Source organism: Haliaeetus leucocephalus, unplaced genomic scaffold (genome assembly GCF_000737465.1).
Source record: "Haliaeetus leucocephalus isolate CR32 unplaced genomic scaffold, Haliaeetus_leucocephalus-4.0 Scaffold751, whole genome shotgun sequence".
Taxonomy (NCBI): Eukaryota; Metazoa; Chordata; class Aves; order Accipitriformes; family Accipitridae; genus Haliaeetus; species Haliaeetus leucocephalus.
In genome coordinates this window covers 17,019,826-17,040,200 of record NW_010973187.1, presented here as the reverse complement: position 1 = coordinate 17,040,200, position 20,375 = coordinate 17,019,826, and the positions used below count along the sequence as shown (strand labels likewise).

At 39.9% G+C, this 20,375-nt stretch overlaps 1 protein-coding gene across 2 annotated transcripts in view; it reads right to left on the bottom strand.

Moving 5' to 3' along the window:
- MKLN1 (muskelin 1, intracellular mediator containing kelch motifs) overlaps positions 1-20,375 on the bottom strand; it is a 110,592-nt gene that overhangs the window by 45,755 nt on the left and 44,462 nt on the right. For both annotated transcript variants that reach the window (XR_775239.1, XM_010581020.1), the window contains exon 9: positions 14,150-14,262. Coding sequence is in view for 1 of the 2 variants with exons in the window: in XM_010581020.1 (XP_010579322.1) it covers positions 14,150-14,262 (113 nt within the window). In the remaining variant the exon portion in view is untranslated. The remainder of the gene's footprint in view (positions 1-14,149; positions 14,263-20,375) is intronic.

Genomic DNA, 20,375 nt, shown 5'->3' with positions numbered 1-20,375 from the left:
TACTCATGTTATAGAATTCAATTTCTTGATTAAAGAACAGTTGCAAGAAACTGTTTACAGTAATTCAAACAACAATCTGAAAAGGTGAACTGAATTGTTCATATTTTGTAGATATGAAGCATTATGTCAGCAATCAGTACAGCTTTGAGGATTAGTTACTTCATGGTAATTAAGATAATTTTCTTTTCTGAAAAAAATACTCATAGCACAAGACACTAGCATAAAATCCTGAAATGCAGCAAAAGTTCATTCATTGCCTTTGGTCACAAGGAGAAGTTGACAGAGAAGGCAGCAACATACTTTATCTTGTTCCTAGAAAATATAAATCAGTATCTTCCAAAGGACCCTGTTCCAAACACAAAGGGCAGTTTCTCTGCATGAAAAGTACCGATTTGAGTATTCACAAAGGTTGCTCCTGATTCACAAGAAAGTAAGCCCAGTAGAGAACATCCATCTCTAGTTATGCAGCTGGGACACTTAAGGATATGCCACTGTTCCCCTGCCAAAGAGCACATAGTTGCCTTGGGACAGCTGCCTTGTAGATGAAGCATTAAGACCCACCTGTGCTTCCTGACTCTCCCCTCTTCGTCAGGTCATTGCAGTTTTTTAATTGAATGAACCTGCTGATTTAAGTATCTTCCTCCACTCCCTCACCTCTATATGCTCTATGGGCTAAAGTAAATCCTACTAAATTTGCTCAGATAACATCTTTGGCACTTTCAGGAATAAATCTCAAATTTTTCGATCTCCAGACCTGCCTTGCCTTGAAGAAAAGCTGTACCTTCAACTGAAATTTGTTTAAGTACAGACATAAGTCTAAGACACTTAGAACCTACAATACCAGTTTCAAGCCACTGTCACCAACAGCACCGGTACTAGACTGGCTAAGTATACAACATACAAATTTCAACTCCTAAGGCTACGTTAAAATAAGAAAGAATTCAGGAAAAATATCTTCATTCTCGAGATATGCATTGGTCACATCTCACACAGTAATATCCGCCTTTTTAAAGAGCTACTAAAGGTTTTAAGTTTCACCATTTCATCTATACAGGCACAGACACTTCATCACCTCAAGTTCACTTAAGAACTTTGATTTCACCAGCTTGCAGAGCCTGCCATAGCATGAACTATCTCTTGTAATAAAGAAAACTTCATCCAATTCATAATCTTTTCTCAAAGAAAACTGGAGTTATTCCTGCATATCACTTAGAAGATCACATGGAACCTGCCAAAAGCTTCCAATTTAGACTACATGTTTACCAATATGAGTAAATAACTCCATTAAACAGTGGTACACATTGGTTTGACATTTGAGGCAGAAGAGGGGAAAGGCTTAAATCTGTCTTCACTTGAAAACTACTCAATTTGACCATGGAAGTCCTTGTAATATGTATAGACTTCGAAAGGGGACACAAAGTCCATTTAAAAAGACAGATATGGGCAGACACTGAAAATGAATAAAACACTTCAAGGCACATGTGGTTAAGTGAATCAAGAGCCTGTGGGAGGTTGCAAATGTTCATTCAAAGACGTGTACATCATGCGGTTACAATAGCAAGCCTGTTGTTCAGACAAAGAACACACTGCCACAACTTGTCACGGAGAAAGTGACCCACCAAATTCAAATGGGAAAGAGTTTGTTCATTCCAGAAGCGTTCACAGAACTTGACCCCTTATAAGCAACAAGTGAGAAAAATTGACCATGATAGACATGACTCTCTTGAACCTACAGCTGAAGAGATCCAAGTGTGGTTAGAGAGCAGCAGAACAACCTTTTGTCCCCCCCTGCCAGGATGTAGGTTGGTTGATGACCCATGAGTTAACATCCCAAGGTGAGTGGATCTTACTAGAGACCTCTATACCCTTATTCGACTTTGGGCCTTATCACCAAAGATAAACTGCAGACACACAAAAAGTATCTATTGTACTTGCTACTCCTCTAAACCTACTACCTGCCATTCCCAAACATATTTGCAGCTAATAAAGACAGTTCCACCCGCACACTGATAACCACAAAAGGTTAAACAAGCCCAAGCCTTCTCGAGCAGAGCAGAAGGCAAATAACAGTTTTGACCAGTTTCCTTTTATCTACTTCTGTGGTTATCTGAACTCATAACAAATCAATGCAAGACTTCTTGTTAAATGCTTGTTCTTTAGATCTAGTTTCATCAAACTGTCTTCAAAGTTGTTCGCACATGGGATCTACGTTTTTGCAGGTAAAGCTTCAAGAACTGATTTACTGATTTAGTAGAGGTATTACTTCCCAAACAGAGTGCATCTTAGTGAAAACAGACTCTAGTAAGTCACGTCCAGCAACAGTGCCCAAACGATCTGAACAAACGCCAGCTTTGGGGACTCTTTCCAATTCTCATCAGGAAGCTCCTGGCTCACACACTTCAGAAATCACACATGAAAGAAGCTTGTGACTAAGCTAAGTTCTTATTCAGATGGTAAGCAATGTGTTACACTGCTTTGGCCAGTCCCTCCGCTTATGCCAAGGCTGCGATGGCAATAGTAAACCATTAGCATATCACATTTCTAACCTACAGGATACCAAACAATACCAAAGATTACTAAGCATAGGCACCATTTGGCTTCTGTGGAACTCAGTAAGTGCCCACATGGAGCTAAGACTAGCCTGAACAGAATGGCTCTCTGCCACCCAGCACCACCGTACAATTAGCACAGCATAACAACAGCTAAAACAGATTAAACAGTGTGTGCCATGGCCCTGTTTGAAAGTGCTACAAAATACCAAGCTTCTATGCCCTACTCTAATATCCTTCCTCAAACAGGTTGGTCTTGATGCAACTCTTCCAGTTTCTAAAATACAGATAAATGCCCTGATGAGGGTGGGATGATAAGGAAAGGGAGAGATTATGTACAGCTAGGAGTACCTAAGACAGGCTTTCAATCCTTTAAGCGCCCAGGAGCGACCAAGGCCAAATAGGATTTTTTGGTTTCGTCAGTGCTACACGAAATTCAATTGTGCAATGCCAAGTGAATACACAGTATACTTTATGAAAAGCCTTCTCAACATGCTAAGCCACTTTATAAAATCTAATTAGAGCTTTCTTCATTTAACTTGCAAATGCTGAAAGCAATTATCCCACTTAAGGACTAACTTACAAAACGTTTTCAAAAAGCAACACAACAGCACCGAGAGACAACACTGCCTCCTTAGAATAATTGATTTGTTCCTATACAGGAGAGAAAGGATTGGGACTCAACTCCTTAGGGTAGGGTCTCCTCAAATAACTATTTATGCCTGAATCAGCATGCATCATCTTAGCAACAGCATCCTGGCATGCTCTGCTAAGGCGCAAACATGATAGCTTTCATTTTTTTGTTTTGTTTTTAAATAAATGTCCCATGAACCTGCTTTAATGCGAACAGGACTGCAGGAAGCCAGTTCCACTCCCCGTCCCACCCCCAAACAAAAACTGGGGGAGCTTGGCTTCTTTTGGTTATCACAACCTTTTGCAAATAAAGGGTTTTCAGCTGGAAGAAAATCTGTTTTATTCAGACTGATCCAGATGAAAAACCTCAGGAGCAAGCCTGGACCCTGTTCAAGAGTCAGGGAAATAAAAACAAAGAACAGCTGACTAATTCTCCCTTCTTGGTGCTGTAAAAGACTGACTGGAATGTGAACACTGCCTCCAGTATAAAGTTCAAAAATAAGCGTCATGAGGTAAATGCTCTTGTCCTAAAGCAAACTAGGACGAGGACATAAAAAGACACAAACAACCTACTTTGTTTCCAGTGCTGAGATCAGGCTGTCATGCAACAAATAGTCCCTCCTGCCTACACACAACTGCAGAGATTAATTGCTCTCATTTCCCAGTTTGAGAGTATAATTCATTTCCTCCTCCACCCCACCCCCCCCAAAAAAAAGGAAAAGTTCTCCACAATCTTGAAAATGAAAGGAAATGCATATTATTCTTAGCATTCATTCAAGTCCATACTCTTTTTAAGATTAGAGCTTGTTAGTGCTTTATCAATGCCAGTCTTCAGCTAATGCATACTCTCAAAATGTTTAATCTAAGCTGTAGCTCAAAATTATTTGCTTTACTCTAGACAAGTACTAAATTCAGCAAGAGAAAAAAACTACAGCCATACACAAAATAAAACACTTTCATCCCATACCAGTTGCTTACAGAAAGCATTTTAAGTTTCTCATAACCTAAGGGTGCCAGAAACCTAACAAGAGTTGAATCTGTTGGGTTTTACAGTAGCGTAGGGCATTTGTATTGCCCGTCAGCCCAAACACAAAGCAAAATGAGCAGAGGCTGATGTATTGGTTTTCTTCTAATGTCCACGCAGTCACCAACCACGTGCCAGGAGCGCCAAGTCACGAGAGGGAACAGGGTCTTGCACATTCAGTCACAAAACCAGAGCATCAGAGAGCACTCATGGCCAGAGCAGCCCAGCACAGGCACATGGGTAGGGCTGTGCACCGTCTTATAAGGGTTTCTTAAGTGTGCAAGACCCTCCCATGAACAGCATATCCCAGCTACTTTTTCCTACCCTGTATGATGGCAGAAGTCAGTGCTACACGTGTCATCTGATGTCAAGACTTGACAGCTCTAGCACTAGACTTAAAAACCTTTGAACATCACATGGGGTAGATACAGCAAAAGATTAAACTGGGATCTCAAATGTTTCTAGGAGCACAAGATGTGAGTCTAGCTCCACAAAACATATTCTGGATGCTGAATGTAGACTCCATTCATTCAATTACTCTGCAAGTTTGCCTTAAGTAGAAGCTTAAAGCAGCATATCAACCTAACAGTTACACTAGGTCAGCAGCCACGCATCTCCACTCTAAGATATTCTTGCCACTACTTATGGAAGATAACAGATATTCCAACTTACTTTTACAGCTGCTGTACCAGCTATACAGAATATTCTTTGAGAGTATACAAGTTAAATATGTTCTGCCAATAAATATTTTGGGAAGCCTATTAAATAGATCAGAACCTGGCTAAGAGTCATGAAGCTTAAAACTCCCCAGGGTGAATAGTGGAAAGCCATAGGTCTACTCAATTTTTCACACAAAAGAGTTAAATGTCTTATGACAAATACTAGATTTGGATATCAAAACGTTTCTGACAAGTATTTGCAAATAATTAACTATTAATAAGTCTAGCCACAGCTAAGACAAGGAAGATATCCTTCGGTCAGGCAGTTGACATAGCATTTGAGCTATAGCTAATCTGCTTACAAGTGCCCTCCTATAGCAATGCAACTAAATAGATTTAGTTGCAAAGTCCTTTCTGGGCATCTGACTCAGACATGATGGAGCAGATTAAAGTCAGAGGCAGCTTTTAGCACACAGTTTTGATTCAGCTCTTTAAGGTGGGAAAACAAAACAAAAAAAAAAACAGGATGAAGGGGTTCTGGGTTTTTTTCTTCCTAAAAGCATACACACATTTGGGATAGTCCTAATTTCTCACTGTTGATACTTCATGGCCTCAAGCTGAGCCTTCCACAAAGAGACTTTTTCTGCTTACACTAGAAGTAAAAAATAAATGGCCCAGTGTTCTATTTTTGAAAAACAGTTCAATGAGCTTATAAGTCAAATGATTAAGCTCAGAGATCATACGACATGATCCTTATGATCACAGTGGACTGGATTTGATGACCCATGAGGGACCCATCCCTTCCAGTCCTACATAAGACTTTACTCACACTGTTTGCTCCATCCTTCAGGGATCAGTGCAGGTTCAGCACAGCACAGACTCAGTGCAGCACATGAGCATTGCTATGAAAACGAAGAGATGCTTAATGTTCTGTTCCCATGATACTGCCTGTTAAAAATTAGTCTCTCAGCAGGCCTGCTTGCAGAAAAAACTAATTCCAGAGTATTTTCATAAAGGAATGAACTAGCACATGATCTATTGGCTTCTGATGAATCCTGATTAACGCATCTTTGAAGAAATAAAGTGTGCCCTATGAATTCACTCACCAACTTTCCAAAGCACTGATATTCTGCTTTTGACAGCTGTGTTGCATGAGTTTACCTACAGTGCAGAAACAACTTTGGCAACCGATGCCTGCTTTACTGCCAGTGCAGCGGAGCCACATGCCTGGGTCATTTCTGAGCTATGTACTCTTACTTGGCTTGCTCTCACACCAAGGTACCATCGAGGCCTTCCAGCAATGCGTAACACTTGTGGATCTCATGTTGCAGTAAACCAAGGCATCCTATGACGAAGAGAATTTCTAGGCAAGCAAGTGGAATAGTGAAAAGGGGAAAAAAAACTCACAGAGCTTCAAGCATGCAAACAGCGTGAAATAATTCTTTCATTTACGTGAAGCAGGTTGCAGGAACACGTACGAAGGTCTTGTCTAGGCTTTAGTTTACAAAAATAAGTCACCCAGCCTACATGATTCAGCTTACAAACGCAAACGAGAGAAGCACTGAAGTAATACCCTAGTACAAGACAACCTTGAGGCAAAAGGACAGCAATACTGTGCTATTTCTAACAAAAGACACAATTTACCTGCAAACTGATGGCTACTCACACTGATACTACAGGAATAAAAACGTAGCTTCTTAAATTCTAACGAGTAAATTGTTGCTTTGGTACACATCAACTGCTCAGCTTTGCTTTCAGTAACACTGATGAAATATAACAGATGACCCACCACAGAACCAGAGCTTTCACCAGCTCTGAGAGATGGGTCCTCAGGACAACATCCCTCGTGTGCCGAATTTAACTAACCCCATTAACAATTGCAGGATGTTGAATGAGGTCATTTTTGCATGCATCATAAGTTCACACTGTCCTCTCATTACCAGTAACAATGGCTAGCGAAGATCCAGCCAAGAGAGATTTTTCCATAGATGCAAACTATTCAGCTTAGCTACAGTCACACTTGCAGACCAACAGGCTAGCAGGCTGAAAAACCTAGTCATTTATGGACTGTTTAGCCACAAAGATGAGGATGCAGCAAGGCTAGAATTTTTGAATGGTTTTTTTTTTCCTAACTAATTGTCCTTGAAAAGCTGGTGATAAACAAACATGAAATTACAAGTCTAAATACTTTGACAGCCACAGGCTCTCAGATGTTTCTGAGAAAGTGAAGACAGTCTTAAACAGATGACAAAGGAGTAGTTTGTACCCAGAGGTGTTAGCAAGTCATAAAAGTGGCTGTATAAATTTTCCCCTCAGGCTAACCCCACAGCTATGAGATTGCCATCTCAGGTATACAGATACTAAGTACAGTTTAATGCAGGCTTCCTCTGTTAGCTATTACAGCAACATGACAAGAGAAAAATATATAAATATATCAAAATAGAATATTTTCGGCATTGAAAAAAACAGAACTGTGGAGACAGCCATGCCTTCTTTTGAACTACTGACAGATAAGGAAGGATGTAGATTGTGAATTTTTTGTTTATATCACCTTTCAGCTATTCTCAGAACATAATTTAGTTATCCAGCTGCAGGAATCGCACCAGTTACCACTGGAAGTGCAGCACACAGGTAGTCTCTGCTGTGTCACAGCCTCAGAAACAAGGCATCTTCAACTTTGCAATAATGCACACAGGAAAACCAGCCAAGAAACAGTGCAAGTATTTGCACTGGAGGTCTGTGAAGCACTATGCATATATTAAGAAGACTAAGTATAATGCATGGCAGCAAGCATATGTGGACAAGCTTTTAAAGACAGAGCACTGAAAACAAAGCATGCATGGGGCAATGCAAGGACTAGAACCCAACAGTTCCTGAATCCAAGTATCAATAAAGTCTCCATCACATACAAGCCCTGGAAAATTCATGGACTAAGTCTTATTAAACATACAAAGTTCTTTCAGGTCTGAGAACTCAACATATCAATGCACTATCCATTCTGCCAGTATATGCTCTTGAGACAGTCTAGAAAGTTTAAGTCCTAATTACCTCCAAAACCCACTGGCAGAAATACATCATTAGCAGCAAGGTCCACAAAAACTTACTACATTTTCAAGCATGTAATTATCCAGATAATTTAGCTAAGAATTTGTCTATGATACTACTTGAGAACGCTCCCCCTGTGTTACCGTATTGGGATAACCGATATTTCTTCAGGGATTTCTGTATTTGTACAGCTTGAGGAAAGTTAATGTAACAGAAGTCTTTCACAGTCTAGCTGAAATAAGAGACTACTCTACTTCCAAGGCAAAGTTGATCAGTGTGTGAAACTACTTTCACCTTGCTGGCAAAAGAATAAGCTTTCCTCCCATCTTCTACCCCCACATACTCTCCTGTTTCTTTAAAATCCTTCTTCCCCATCCATTCAGTGGGAAATGCAGGGTTCCAGCGATTCCAGCTGGCTCGCCTTACAGGTGTGTATTTCTGTATCTTTAAAACCCCAAAGGATATAAATCAGCATTCCTTATAACAATATCCATCACATCACTAAATCCTTACCTGAAAATTCTGTAATACTTTAAGCAGTTGAATAACATGTCATCTTCCCTCAGACGCATTCACAGCCACCCTAGCGTGTCTCTGTATACTGCCTCATCTGCAGTTTACAGGGAACTGGATGATGCAACAACTTCCTAATAAGGTCATATAAGTAAAATAAAGCTGCATTCCAGATCAGAGCAGTAAACTCATCATAAGCTAGAGTTGAAGTGGTGATTTTTATCAGAACAGAAACGCCACAAACCCACTATGCATGATGCATTACTTATAGGTGTAAAAGTAGTTTACAAGCTGCACCCTTTGCAACTGAAGGCTTTATGATGGTTTGGAAATCCACATATAATCTGAAGACTGGCACACACAAGCTCCAGGACTGCCAAAGTTTTGCAGCCTTCAGAACGCTGTGCATAATGCATTTATTTAAGTACTCCCTTCTCTACAAGACTGACTTCAACATCAACATGTGGAGGAAAGGGACTTCCACACATTGAAACATCTGGTGTTCGGAATAACTGAAGTTTGGCTGGTTTTCTGCACTTTTTTATGCTGGAAGCAAGAACTACAGGCACCTAGTGATGGAACTGAATAACTTAACACTCAGAGCCGTTTTAAAATATGAATGATCTTTTCTTTAAAAAAATGTGAAAGTTAAAAAAGACAAATAAACAAGGGTTAAAAGGACAAAGCTCCTTAGGCACACAAGGTAGCATAAGCAAATAAGAAGTTACCTTTAAAAGCTGAAGATCTTTTCCAAAAAGTTTACTTTTTAAAAAAAATAATCTCAAGGTACTCTTCCCTCAACAGGGTCTTTTTGTTTTAGGCTGCCTATGAGGAAATCACTGGAGAAGTCAGTCAGGCATATCAGAAAGTCTCTAACATTTTAGAGAAAGCAGAGTGGCTAGAACACTTTAAAACCATTATGCTACTAAGCAGGGAGGAAAATAAAACATTAACATGCGATATTTAGGATTGGCCTAGAACACTTTTCATTTGGTTCACTTCAGCATCTGCCTTCCTTGTCCCTACTTTTGTAGGCATTTACACTATTTAGGAAGCTGGCTCAGAGGTGTATCTGCAGTATCCAAGTTTCTATTGCAGGCTTTTGGGGACAGCTGCTTTCTCCCTATGTGCTTTTGTGGCACCAGGCATCTTGTACAACTGAGCATCTGTATAACTGGAACTATTCAGAAGCAGGACATGGCAGATTCAGTATATTAGATCAAGTCCATAAACATCATAGTATTTGAAACAAAAAAAACCCTCAAGTTACTTAAAGTGTCTTCCAAAGCATATCACCATCTGTGGTAAGAAGTCAATATTTGAGACTAGTTCAGTTCCTACACTTAAAACAGCATAGGGTAAAAGCTTACATAGATAAGCTTACATATTTCTGCATCACACCAGGAAAAAAAAAAAAAAACCCAAAAAAACAAACCCAAACATTAGTCATAGGTGTCACAAACGCTTACAAATACATAAAATGCTTGTGGGGTAATACGATGTTGGAAGCTTTGGGTAAATTCATCCATGTCAACAAACGTAAAGAAAAGCATGCAGACACCATAGAAAATTTAACTCAAAATACAGTAGCAGATGAAATTCACCCTGGCTCTCACTATTATGAGATCTTTCTACACTTGTCAGCTTTCACTTTCAGTATCCAGGAAAAGCACTTGGTGTTAGCAGCAAACTGTCACCTAACAATACACCGATTTTCTATATCGTTTTGAACCTACTGAACAGTAGGCACTTGTTGACCTATGCTTTCCTTCATTGTGAAAAACAATTTATCCTCTCAACCAGTTAACCCATGACAAAGACCTTCACTTGTACCTTTGGCAAGAAACACTTTAAAAAGTTTTTGAGAAACACAGTGTCAACTAAACCTAACCCGTTTATACAATTTCCACGACCTTCACAGAGCTGATATGTGAGCAGGATTTTCCTCTAAAAAAAAAGTCAGAATGAGGATGAGTCAACATACCATATTTACAAATATGCACCACAGAAGCTACCAAGTTGTGTAGTAACACACTGTTTGAAGGAGATCCTGTAACTCTTCTCATGTCTCTAGGAAATACTGAAACAAGGCACAAGAATACTAGTGACATACCAAATATGCCAACTATCACGATTCTTTATTCTCCTTTATCAAATCTCCAGAGGCATCAACATCCCTCAGCATTTTGATCCTATTTAAAAATCCACATAACTATCAATTTATATCAAGCGAAGTCTTTCCTACAGTTCACTTAAACTGTCCTCCTGTACTGAATTTCACTAAATTGGCCTTCAAAAGAGAAAGTTGCTGCTTGGAAACCAGAAATATTAGACATCAAAACACACACATTAAGTTTCTCTATTAATTGACGCTGGCCTACGATCAAAATGCCCAAGGAATGACAAGGTTTGTTTTTTCAAAACTATTTATTCCCAAACACTGGAGAAGTCTACCGATCTACAACCACTAATAAACCCCTGGAGACAATGGCATTTGTCAGAACATTCCACTTTGTTCAGGGTAAAAATCCTTAAGGCTTTTAGACTAAACATGTTTTGGCTATGCCTCATGCCAACTGATTTGTAGGGCTGTTGCATGTTTGAGCACTCCAAGGGGAGACACAAGGACCGAAGCTGTGGGTACAGTTGAGAAGTCATGAGCTGCTCCATGGTGCGTCTCCTTGGAAGGATGCAGGCTTGGAAGAGGATGATTTGACAAGGACTGCAGGAGCCTTGCCAGATCCATACACTGAAGGGATGGTAAGGAAGTTCTAATTCAGGTCTGATTGTCTATCAGCAGCTGTGGTACGTACGCTGGAAGTTCAGCCCAACACTGCAAGCAGGTCCTGTAGACCCCCCTTTTTAAGACTGTAAGTGATCAGCTACTCCAGCAGTGCTGTGAGCATTTTTTCCTGACGTAAAAAGGGCAATGGGAAATTAGCTTTGGTAGTCTAACTGTTAAAAATCACAAATGCAACTTCAGGTGACAAAAAGCCATTTTTCTAGCTCACTGGCAAATTTTGAAAAACAGCAGCAGCAGAGTTTACTGAAAAGGTCACGCTGCATTGCAACAGAAGCTACCAGTACCTTTATCCCAAAAGCGTTACTGTGTGTTACCCCTACAATAACACTGGGTAAGATGCAACTTTTATCATATTCTTTTCTTATTCAAACTTAATTATTGAGTGGCTAATTTAACCACTGTCACCAATTAATTAAAACAAAAGAGCTAGAAGCAGAACCAGGACAAAACAACACAAAAGCAAGACTAAGTCCTACTGGAATCTACTCTGAATATTTTTTAAAATTCCATGTCAACAGACATTTCCTTTTAGCAAATTGTTTGTGAACAGTTGATGTCCCTATTAGAGAAACATCTGGAATCTTTGTTTTTTAATTTACTTCTCAACATTTGGGACTGACCTTTTCATTTCTAAATCAGGTTTTATCCAGATTGCTTTAGAAAAAAAAAATATAAAAACAAACAAACAAAAAAACCCAAACCACTGCTGGTTTGCAAGTACAGAAGCCGCCAGTTCACTGTACCTCCGTAAGTCACCAAAACCCTGAACTATGCCTCGGCAGGCCTTCTTCTCAACTCCTCTGCAGCCTATATCCACGCAGTCCTTCTAGAACTCCATTTCTAAAGCCACACACATTTCTTCGCACTTTTCTCTATTAAGTACATCTCTTCTTCAAAATTCCCCATACATTCATCTCATTCTCAATTTTTTTTAAATTCCCCTATCTTGCATCCTCTCAGCCCAAGACCCTTCTCAACTTCCCTTTGAATTTCCTGACCTTCCATTGCACCCTGTATTTTTTTACCTCCAAAACCCCTTTATAGCCACTTTATTGTATCAACTCACAACTCTTCTACTGTGTCTCCTCTGCAGCCCTCCTTTGCACATCCTTTCTTTCTCCCATCCCAGCGTTACCCGGTTAGAGTCAGGCACAAGGAACTTGAAGAGAAAACATACGCTGCTTCTGGCACCACTGACGCCTTGCATCCCAGCCAGGCCTCCCAAGCTTTACAGAAGCTCAACTGGATGCGGCAGGATCCCAGCAAGAAAGGAAATTAATCCCTTAAACACCAGAACTACGCACACTCGTTTGTGTGGGAAGAAAACACGGTAACCCCTTTTTGACAGGAAGGCCCTATTTCACTGCATCCAGAGCTAGACATATGTACACACTAAGCAGCTACAAAGCCAGAAGAAAAGTGAAAGAAGAGACAATTAAAATTGTTGTGCCTTCTTTTCTATCACTGCTCTTCACTTTCCCAACCTCCTTATAAAGGGAGGCAAAGGAAAGGAAGGTCTAGCTGTTTACCATACAGTCAGTAAGAGAGATGAGTCCCAATTTCCCCTTGGTGTTATGTCACACACAACCCTCCTTATCTTAAGGAGGTTACCTATTGGTAGACAGCGAAAAAAATAGTAAAACACATGGTTCAAGACAAACAGAAGCAACACAAGCCCAGCCTACAGGACTGGACACTGAAAGACTATCCAGCTTCAGCATCGTATCAGTAAACAAATGAGTAGCCATGAACAGTGATGAAAGGACTAACAGTAAATAAAACACAACTTACGGTAAGAATAAACAACTTATAAAGATACAAAATGTAAGGACAATTTTATTTTTATACATCTCTATTATGATAGAAACCAGAAAATCATGTTCAGTTTTGTTATTGCCCATTTTGTAAAGGATGTTAGAAACAGTAAGTGCATGACACACACAAAGATTTGAAGGCTACGGGAAGTGGCTTACTGTGAGATTTTTTTCAGCTCAGGCTATTTGTCCTACTTGATTACAACCTCTAAACACCTTTGCCAGGAATAAAAGGCAATATTAAAGTGTTATTTAATCTGGTATGGAAGCTCACAAAACTGGCTATGACAAGAAACTGGAAAAATACAAATGGGAAATAAGACATTTTTATACTTTTTTCAAACAGCTGAGGAAACCAACACCTAAATTTGTAAAAAAAGTGGTGGAATCTCAAACTTTTATACCTTTAAGAAAAGGCTGCATGAATTTCCTTAAGTTATGCTCTAACAAACAAGTAACAAATGCAAAACACAATAACCACATGGAACTTTAACCTTACACAGTATACAGTAGAATGAATTACACAAGCCAAAGGTCTTGGACTTTTTTTTGTTACGTCCTATAACCCAAGCTACATTCATTTCAAAAGGTTTCATACGTCAAATAGTGAGCAAAACAAGCCAAGGAAAACGGCTCAAATGAATACCACAAAAGCTCTCGGGATTGTGTGGCCTCTGGCAGTTACCCCTCTCCTCTAGATTTCTGTCTGTTAGTTGTCCATTTCTACTCATTTTTGACAGAAACTAAAGAAATAAACAATTTGTTTCTGAAGCTCAATACCAGCATCAGGCTTAAAATGCTTGTTAGCAAGTCTAGTTGTTCAGTCCTATCAAATTATTTCACTCGTGTTTTACTCACTGAACTGATTTTTGGCCAATCAGTCTGCTCTTGAGAAATAAACCTTTCCCCTACAGTAATCTTAACACTTCAGATCACGTCCATCTCACGTTTTCCCAACGTAAGCATTTCAAAAGTCTTCAGAAATTGAAGGTTCGAATTTTGTGGCTCTCACTGCACACTACACATCAGTACAAACACTTCAGAAGCACAGCATTTTTGTATGCAACAATTCCTGTATTACTAACAACATGGATGTTTGCAGAACTTGCCTCTTTCTCAGTATCCCTGGATATGCAGGTCCACTGGTTTTCCTTCACACTGTATGCCCAGAAGTCAGCCAGATCCTGAGTTCCATCCCAGCCGCCAAACAAATAAACAGTTTCTATTAAAAAAAGGAATAACATGTTAATTTTATGTTAAAAAGAGAATGCCTTTAAACAGGCTAATACCTACGAACCACCTGTGACAAACAATCCGAAGAGAAATTGAAACCGATTCTTACTTAAAGCACTGCTCCTCTTTAAATGGAACCAGTCACCAAGACCAAGAACTGTGGTGTGATTTGGTTTAGTAATGGAAGTTTTTAGGATTGATAGACAGCCAATTCTCAAGGAGTCATTTTCTATTTCTACATTTACATAAGAGGCAATCAAATCCACAGCCTTCTGATTAAAAATCAAGACAGACAAATGAACAACACTTAACATTTTGGACACTGTGCATTTTAATCTACCAATGAGGTCTCAGCTTGTACCCTGTTTGGTGCAAGATCAATATATCAGAAAGACTTCTGAGATAGCAGCAGCAAAGCTCTTCTGTTTAGTCCATTTCTGAGAAAGAAACATTTACTTCCAACTATGAAATCCTCTTCAAGGGGAATACCTTGCACAAAGTAACTTACCTGATGTCACAAAAGCAAATAAGTAGAAGAGCTACAGATTTAAGTCAGTGTTTCGGCCTATCTTCAGAGCCTGCCACCTTAAACCCACAACCGCTCCGTGCACAGCAAGTTCGAAGCCTTCTCAGACTCACTGATAAAACTAGATGAAGCCTCTGAACATGGGAAGCATTTAAGGAAGAAGTCCCTGTTCTGATATGAAGAGATAACTAACCATTATAGAAACATCACTATCTGGTCTCAAATGCTAAAAATACTTCATTTTTAGACTGCATTAAAAACACAACACAAAGCCAAGTCAAAGAAGAACAAGCCACTGAAGACTTGCACAGCTTTGAAAAACTCCTTTAAAATCCACAAACCAGTTCTATTATAGAGGTAATGGCCACTTTTTAATCCAAAACCAATTAGAGAGCAGAGTTAGAAGCACGATTATAAAATGGGAATAGTCCCTGACCCTTACCTACCATCAGGATAGTGGTCATCACCATGGAAAGGTTACCCTGGTTCATTAACTTTAATTACCCTTCCTCCTGGACTCAGGGCTCCCAGTGTTCCCTGCAAAGAGCAGGTCCCTTTGTGCGCATAAATTCTCACAGCTCACAAAACCCACATTACCACAACAGCTTCATTGATAGCCGAGAAAAATAAAAGATTTGGCACCAGCTAAGTATCCTATTGGGGCCTTGCCAAAACGTCATGCCTGCCTGTAAAGGCTTTGTTGTCTCAGATGAAATTTAATAGCAAACCTGAATGACTCTGATGAAAACTCAGATTTTGAAAGTTACCTAAATCGAGCTGACAGAATTAAATGGCATGTAAGCACTGAAAGAGGAGTACAATCATACAGCTAGTGCAAACTGTGAGCATCTTCGGAGTCCAAGAGTGACAGTGATAACAGAAGTACACATGAACAGCGTGCCAAATTTATTTTCCATCTTGATGTAAAACTGTAGCTCAGATGAAGGAAAGGCTCCATCACTATCTAGCCTCAGAATGACTATCAACTTTAGTCTTATGACTTAGTACAGAACTATATACATATTTTTATAGGAAGCTTCTGTATTTTTAAAGGAACTTTTCTTAATGCATAAATGCATCTGTTGCTGGTAATGCCAAGAAAATAATTTTTCATAGTTCTTCCAAAGTTTGCAATTGTTCTCCCATGGTATAAAAAAAATTAGATTTTTGGTCGTTTGGGTGTGGTTTTGTTTTGTTTTTTTTTTTACTTTTTTGTTTGTTTCTTTGGTTTGTTTTTGTTTTTTTGTTTTTTTTTTAAACCCAAACAAACAAGTCAAACTTCACCCTGTTCCCCAACCAGTATCACATCTTCTGCTCTACTTGTCAATTCAGATTTTGTGGGGAGGGTTATTTTTTCACCTTGCATGCAGAGATCCAACCAGGACAGACCCAGGATGCATGCCCAGCACTCCCAGGCATTGCCACATAAACAACGTATCAGCAAATACTCAAACAAGAGGCAGACACAGGGAAGAGACCACAAACTTGCAGGCAGCAGGAGCAGGAGAGCTTGAAGGGAGCACAGCAGTCTCACATCAATATAACTACTTCTGCTTAGTAGCACTAGGGAACTCAAGATGCAAGCAGGGCATCTTGCTCTGGCAGAGAGAAGGATTCTTCCTTTGTATCTGAGCAGTATGTAACACGGCAATATTGATGCTGCTTTATTAAAGCAAGCCTCTATTCTGCTTTAGGAACAGAGCAGAAGAATTTTCAAACCTACCTGCAAGGCAACAAGAAAAACATGAAAGCAGCTATATTTACGCAAAGCTTTTACCAGCTACATTTAGGAAGTCAAATTTCTCCTTCAGCATCTTAACCTTATCTCCTCTACATTTATTTTTTAACACAAATCCAACACTTTGAATTAAGTATGTTCTCTGAATATTTCTAAACTGCTTGCTCAGTCAAAAATGTTTCTGTAATATCTGAATTCTCTTCTTCCCTTACGCTCTGGAAAACTAGAAGGTGCCAAAGCACTCGTCAAATTATTAAAGAATGTACGTTCCCCAATTAACGTATTTCCCATCAACCTCTCCTTAAGTTCTATTTTTCAGAAGAGTATGCAAAGCACCCTTCTCCAAGGGTAGTTTCAGTCCAGGTTCACATATGTTCTCCAAGTCAGCTTTTCTAACTTCTCTTAACTGCATCCTCCCTGTGTAGTGAAATCTTTGGTGGGATTCTAGTACAGCAGGTCTTTCTCATCCGCTCAGAATGTTACAGGGCAAATTGCTAAAGCCAGGCTGATAAAAGATGCTTGGTATGCCCGAGCATCCCTGTTTTTACATTCTAATAAATAGGCACAATGAATAAATATGTCACCAGGATTGGAATGTAACTGAACACATTGGTCAAATGGTATTTCTGTGTCTCTGCTAGAGCAGTTCTCCGTAGAATACGAGAAAATTATGGACCTAGAACACCTCTGCAAGTCATCTCCCACACCCCTCACAGTAATACTAACTTCAGCAACAGACCAGGTTGCACAGGGAAGTATTCAGTTACACTTTGAATATCTCCAAAGATAGGTATTTCAGACCGTCTGGACCCCTGCTCCAATGACTGATCATCTTCATTACGATTTTCTTTTTCCAAATATCTAACTAGATTTTCCCTCGCTCAACGTGTCCATTGCCTTTGATCCTATCCCTCCGCACCCTCCCAAAATCAGTCGTGCTAACTTCTCCATGCTCTCCCACCAGCTAGTTGAAGACAACTCTAAGATCCTCCCATGAGTCTTTTCTTCTGCAAGCCAAAAAAAACCCAGCTGAACAAAACCAGCTCCCTATGCATCTCCTCATACATCACATGCTCCAGCCCCCAACCACCTTGGTGGCCCTTCACCAGGCTCACTTTCAGATTGTCACCATCCTTATCGTACCAGAGAGCCCAAACTGGGCACAGTACTCCAGATGTGGCCTCAAGTACCATCCCTCCCCTTAACCTGCTGGCCGTACTTCTGCTAACACGGCCAAGCAGGAGGCTGGCCTTCATCGCCACAAGGACACAACGCTGACGCACATTCAGCTGCCTACCAGCTTGCAAATCTTCTTTCCACGCAGTCAGTCCCCTGCCCACACCATTGCACGCAGCTGTTACATCCCAGGTTCGGGGCTCTGCGTTGTTTCGGCTGAACCTCACACAGGTCTCCCCTTCAGCCCATCAGGGTCCCTTTGACTCACAGCCCTATTCTCTAGTTTGTCAGCCACTGCCCTCCCAATTTGCTACCACCCCAAACTTGCTGAGAGCGTATTTGAGAATCAATGTCCCTAGAACTAAGAAGGGCTTGTCTCAGAAGTAAAAACATCTAGGCGTAAGAGATCTCAAAAGCCTTCTATGGAAGGACATCACTTTCCTATATATTAACCATAGATTTAGTCATCTGCAAGCAGCATTGTCCACTTTGTAAGGAGCACTTAGAGCACAACTATAAAGCCAGACCTTAACTTTTCTTGAAGTATCACACCACTCAGTTTCTGAATCACAGTTCTGTGTAGATAGTGGCTGGATATAAGTTTTTTCAGGCCAGAGCTGGTCTGGGTAGGCATACAGTCTTCCTCTCAAATATGAAAGCACCATGAAGTTGAATAACCTCCAGGATTCAGCAGCTGTTTGTGTTTCAGAGCTTAGAAGCCATCTGTGTTTTGTTTCAGAGATCTCTTCATCTTGTACACAAGTCCTGTCTTTAAATATCTTATGGATAGCAGTGTTTTCCTCAGGCAAAACAGCATCCTTCTTCATGTCTGCTGCTGTCACTTCATTTTTTTCATCTTTCCAGGCTGCTTTTGAACTAGCATCATCATTTCCACTGGGTTGCCCACATATACCATGGGCCCACTGGGCCCACTGCTCTGAATCTCCCACTGTTCCCAGCCTACAGATTTGTTCTCACTTATCTAACAGAATGAAGTAAACAGAATTCCCTCCTACGAAAGGAAAAGCAAAATGATCTACAACCAAAATTATAGAGTAGTTTCACTCCAGTGAGTGAACAGAGGTAACACAACAATAAAGACCATTTCTCTAACATTTTTCTTCAAAAACTGTTTCACTTGCCAAAGAGAAGAGAAATGCAAACCAAAAAAAATCATCCTGGTTGCTTAGCTATTATTTCTAGAACAGGCTCATCAGAAAACTTCAGAAAGATGAATGTTTAAACAAACAGGATATAACCACAAAAAATTCTTTTTTTTTTTTAAATAGAATTATTTCTTTATGGTCTATAATTCTGTTACCAAAATAAATTGTATGGCTTTATGGACTACACTGTTGTTCACACAAAATTGTGTCTGCCCTGTAAGAGCACAGGAGATCAATTCCACCTCAGCTATGGAATTATAAACCACATCTCCAAGACACAGTACACACATTCATCTGAAGTACCAACATTATTTCTTAAAACTTGAATTTGGCAATCAACTTATCCATTCCCACTTTCTTCCAGAATAAGCATTGGTATTTCAAAATGCATGCCATATCTGAATTATAGAAAGCCCTGAGAGGGCATAATCAAAGTTACGTTAATCAAGGTACCAGTGCTAGATGCCCACATCCTCGTCCAAAACTGCACCAGGGCTTAATGCATCTGGGAACACAGTACAAGTACACGGTACAGTATGTACACAGTACATACAAGCCTGCGCTTTATTGCTTGAATATTTCACCAGGGCCTACATAAATAGCAGTATAGTTTTTTCATGACTGACATTCAGTACACTTAACACATTATGTTCTTCTGTAGTTTTGGGCTTGTTTTCACATTTGGTGTTTTGGGGATACTTTTGTTTTAATCTACGCCCCTGGATTGTTACTACATAAATACTTCCCTTTCCTTGTAGAGAAGTGCAGAAAACTCTCCAGTTCTCCATATGGAGAACTACAAAAGTCATGGACCTTGCAGGAAAAAGCAGAAATAACATAAGCCTTCTGTTTTCGTTTACAGTCTACAGCTTTAAAGTACATAACAGTGGTTTCCAACTATAACCAGGAATGCCTCTTAGTAAATGTTTCTGCACATGCATACCAAAACCAACTTCCTAATTCTGCCATCCAGAGTCACTCCAGTCTGAGTGTTAATATGATTAAAAGCATGGAAGACATTTTGAGGATCAGTAACTCCCAATTTTATTTTTTTTTAATAGGAAGATATCAGGCTGCATTCTCAGTTCTGTATCCCAAAATGCCTACACTTTCAGTTCAAACTTCTTTAAGAGTTTTTCAAAGCACTAAGAACACTACCCTTAATCTGAGATAGCTGCAGCAGGTATTAAGAGCATGAACATCAGATGGAAGTGAGCTACAGCACAAGTTACAGTTGCCAGCAGAGATGCCAGAATTGCTCTTTCAGTTACTTTCAGCCTACCCTAATTGGAAGATAAAACATGCTAAAAGGCAGTTTAGACCAAGTTAAACTATACTCTACCTGAAACTTAAAGCATAAACAGAGTCTCAGTGACTCAGCGCACTATCAGTAACTTGAGGTCTAGCTCAACTGCTTACCAATCTGTATCCTCTATCCTAACACTAACACAGGTGCACCCAGCAGGCTCAGTACTATCACAAAACTTATTAAAAAT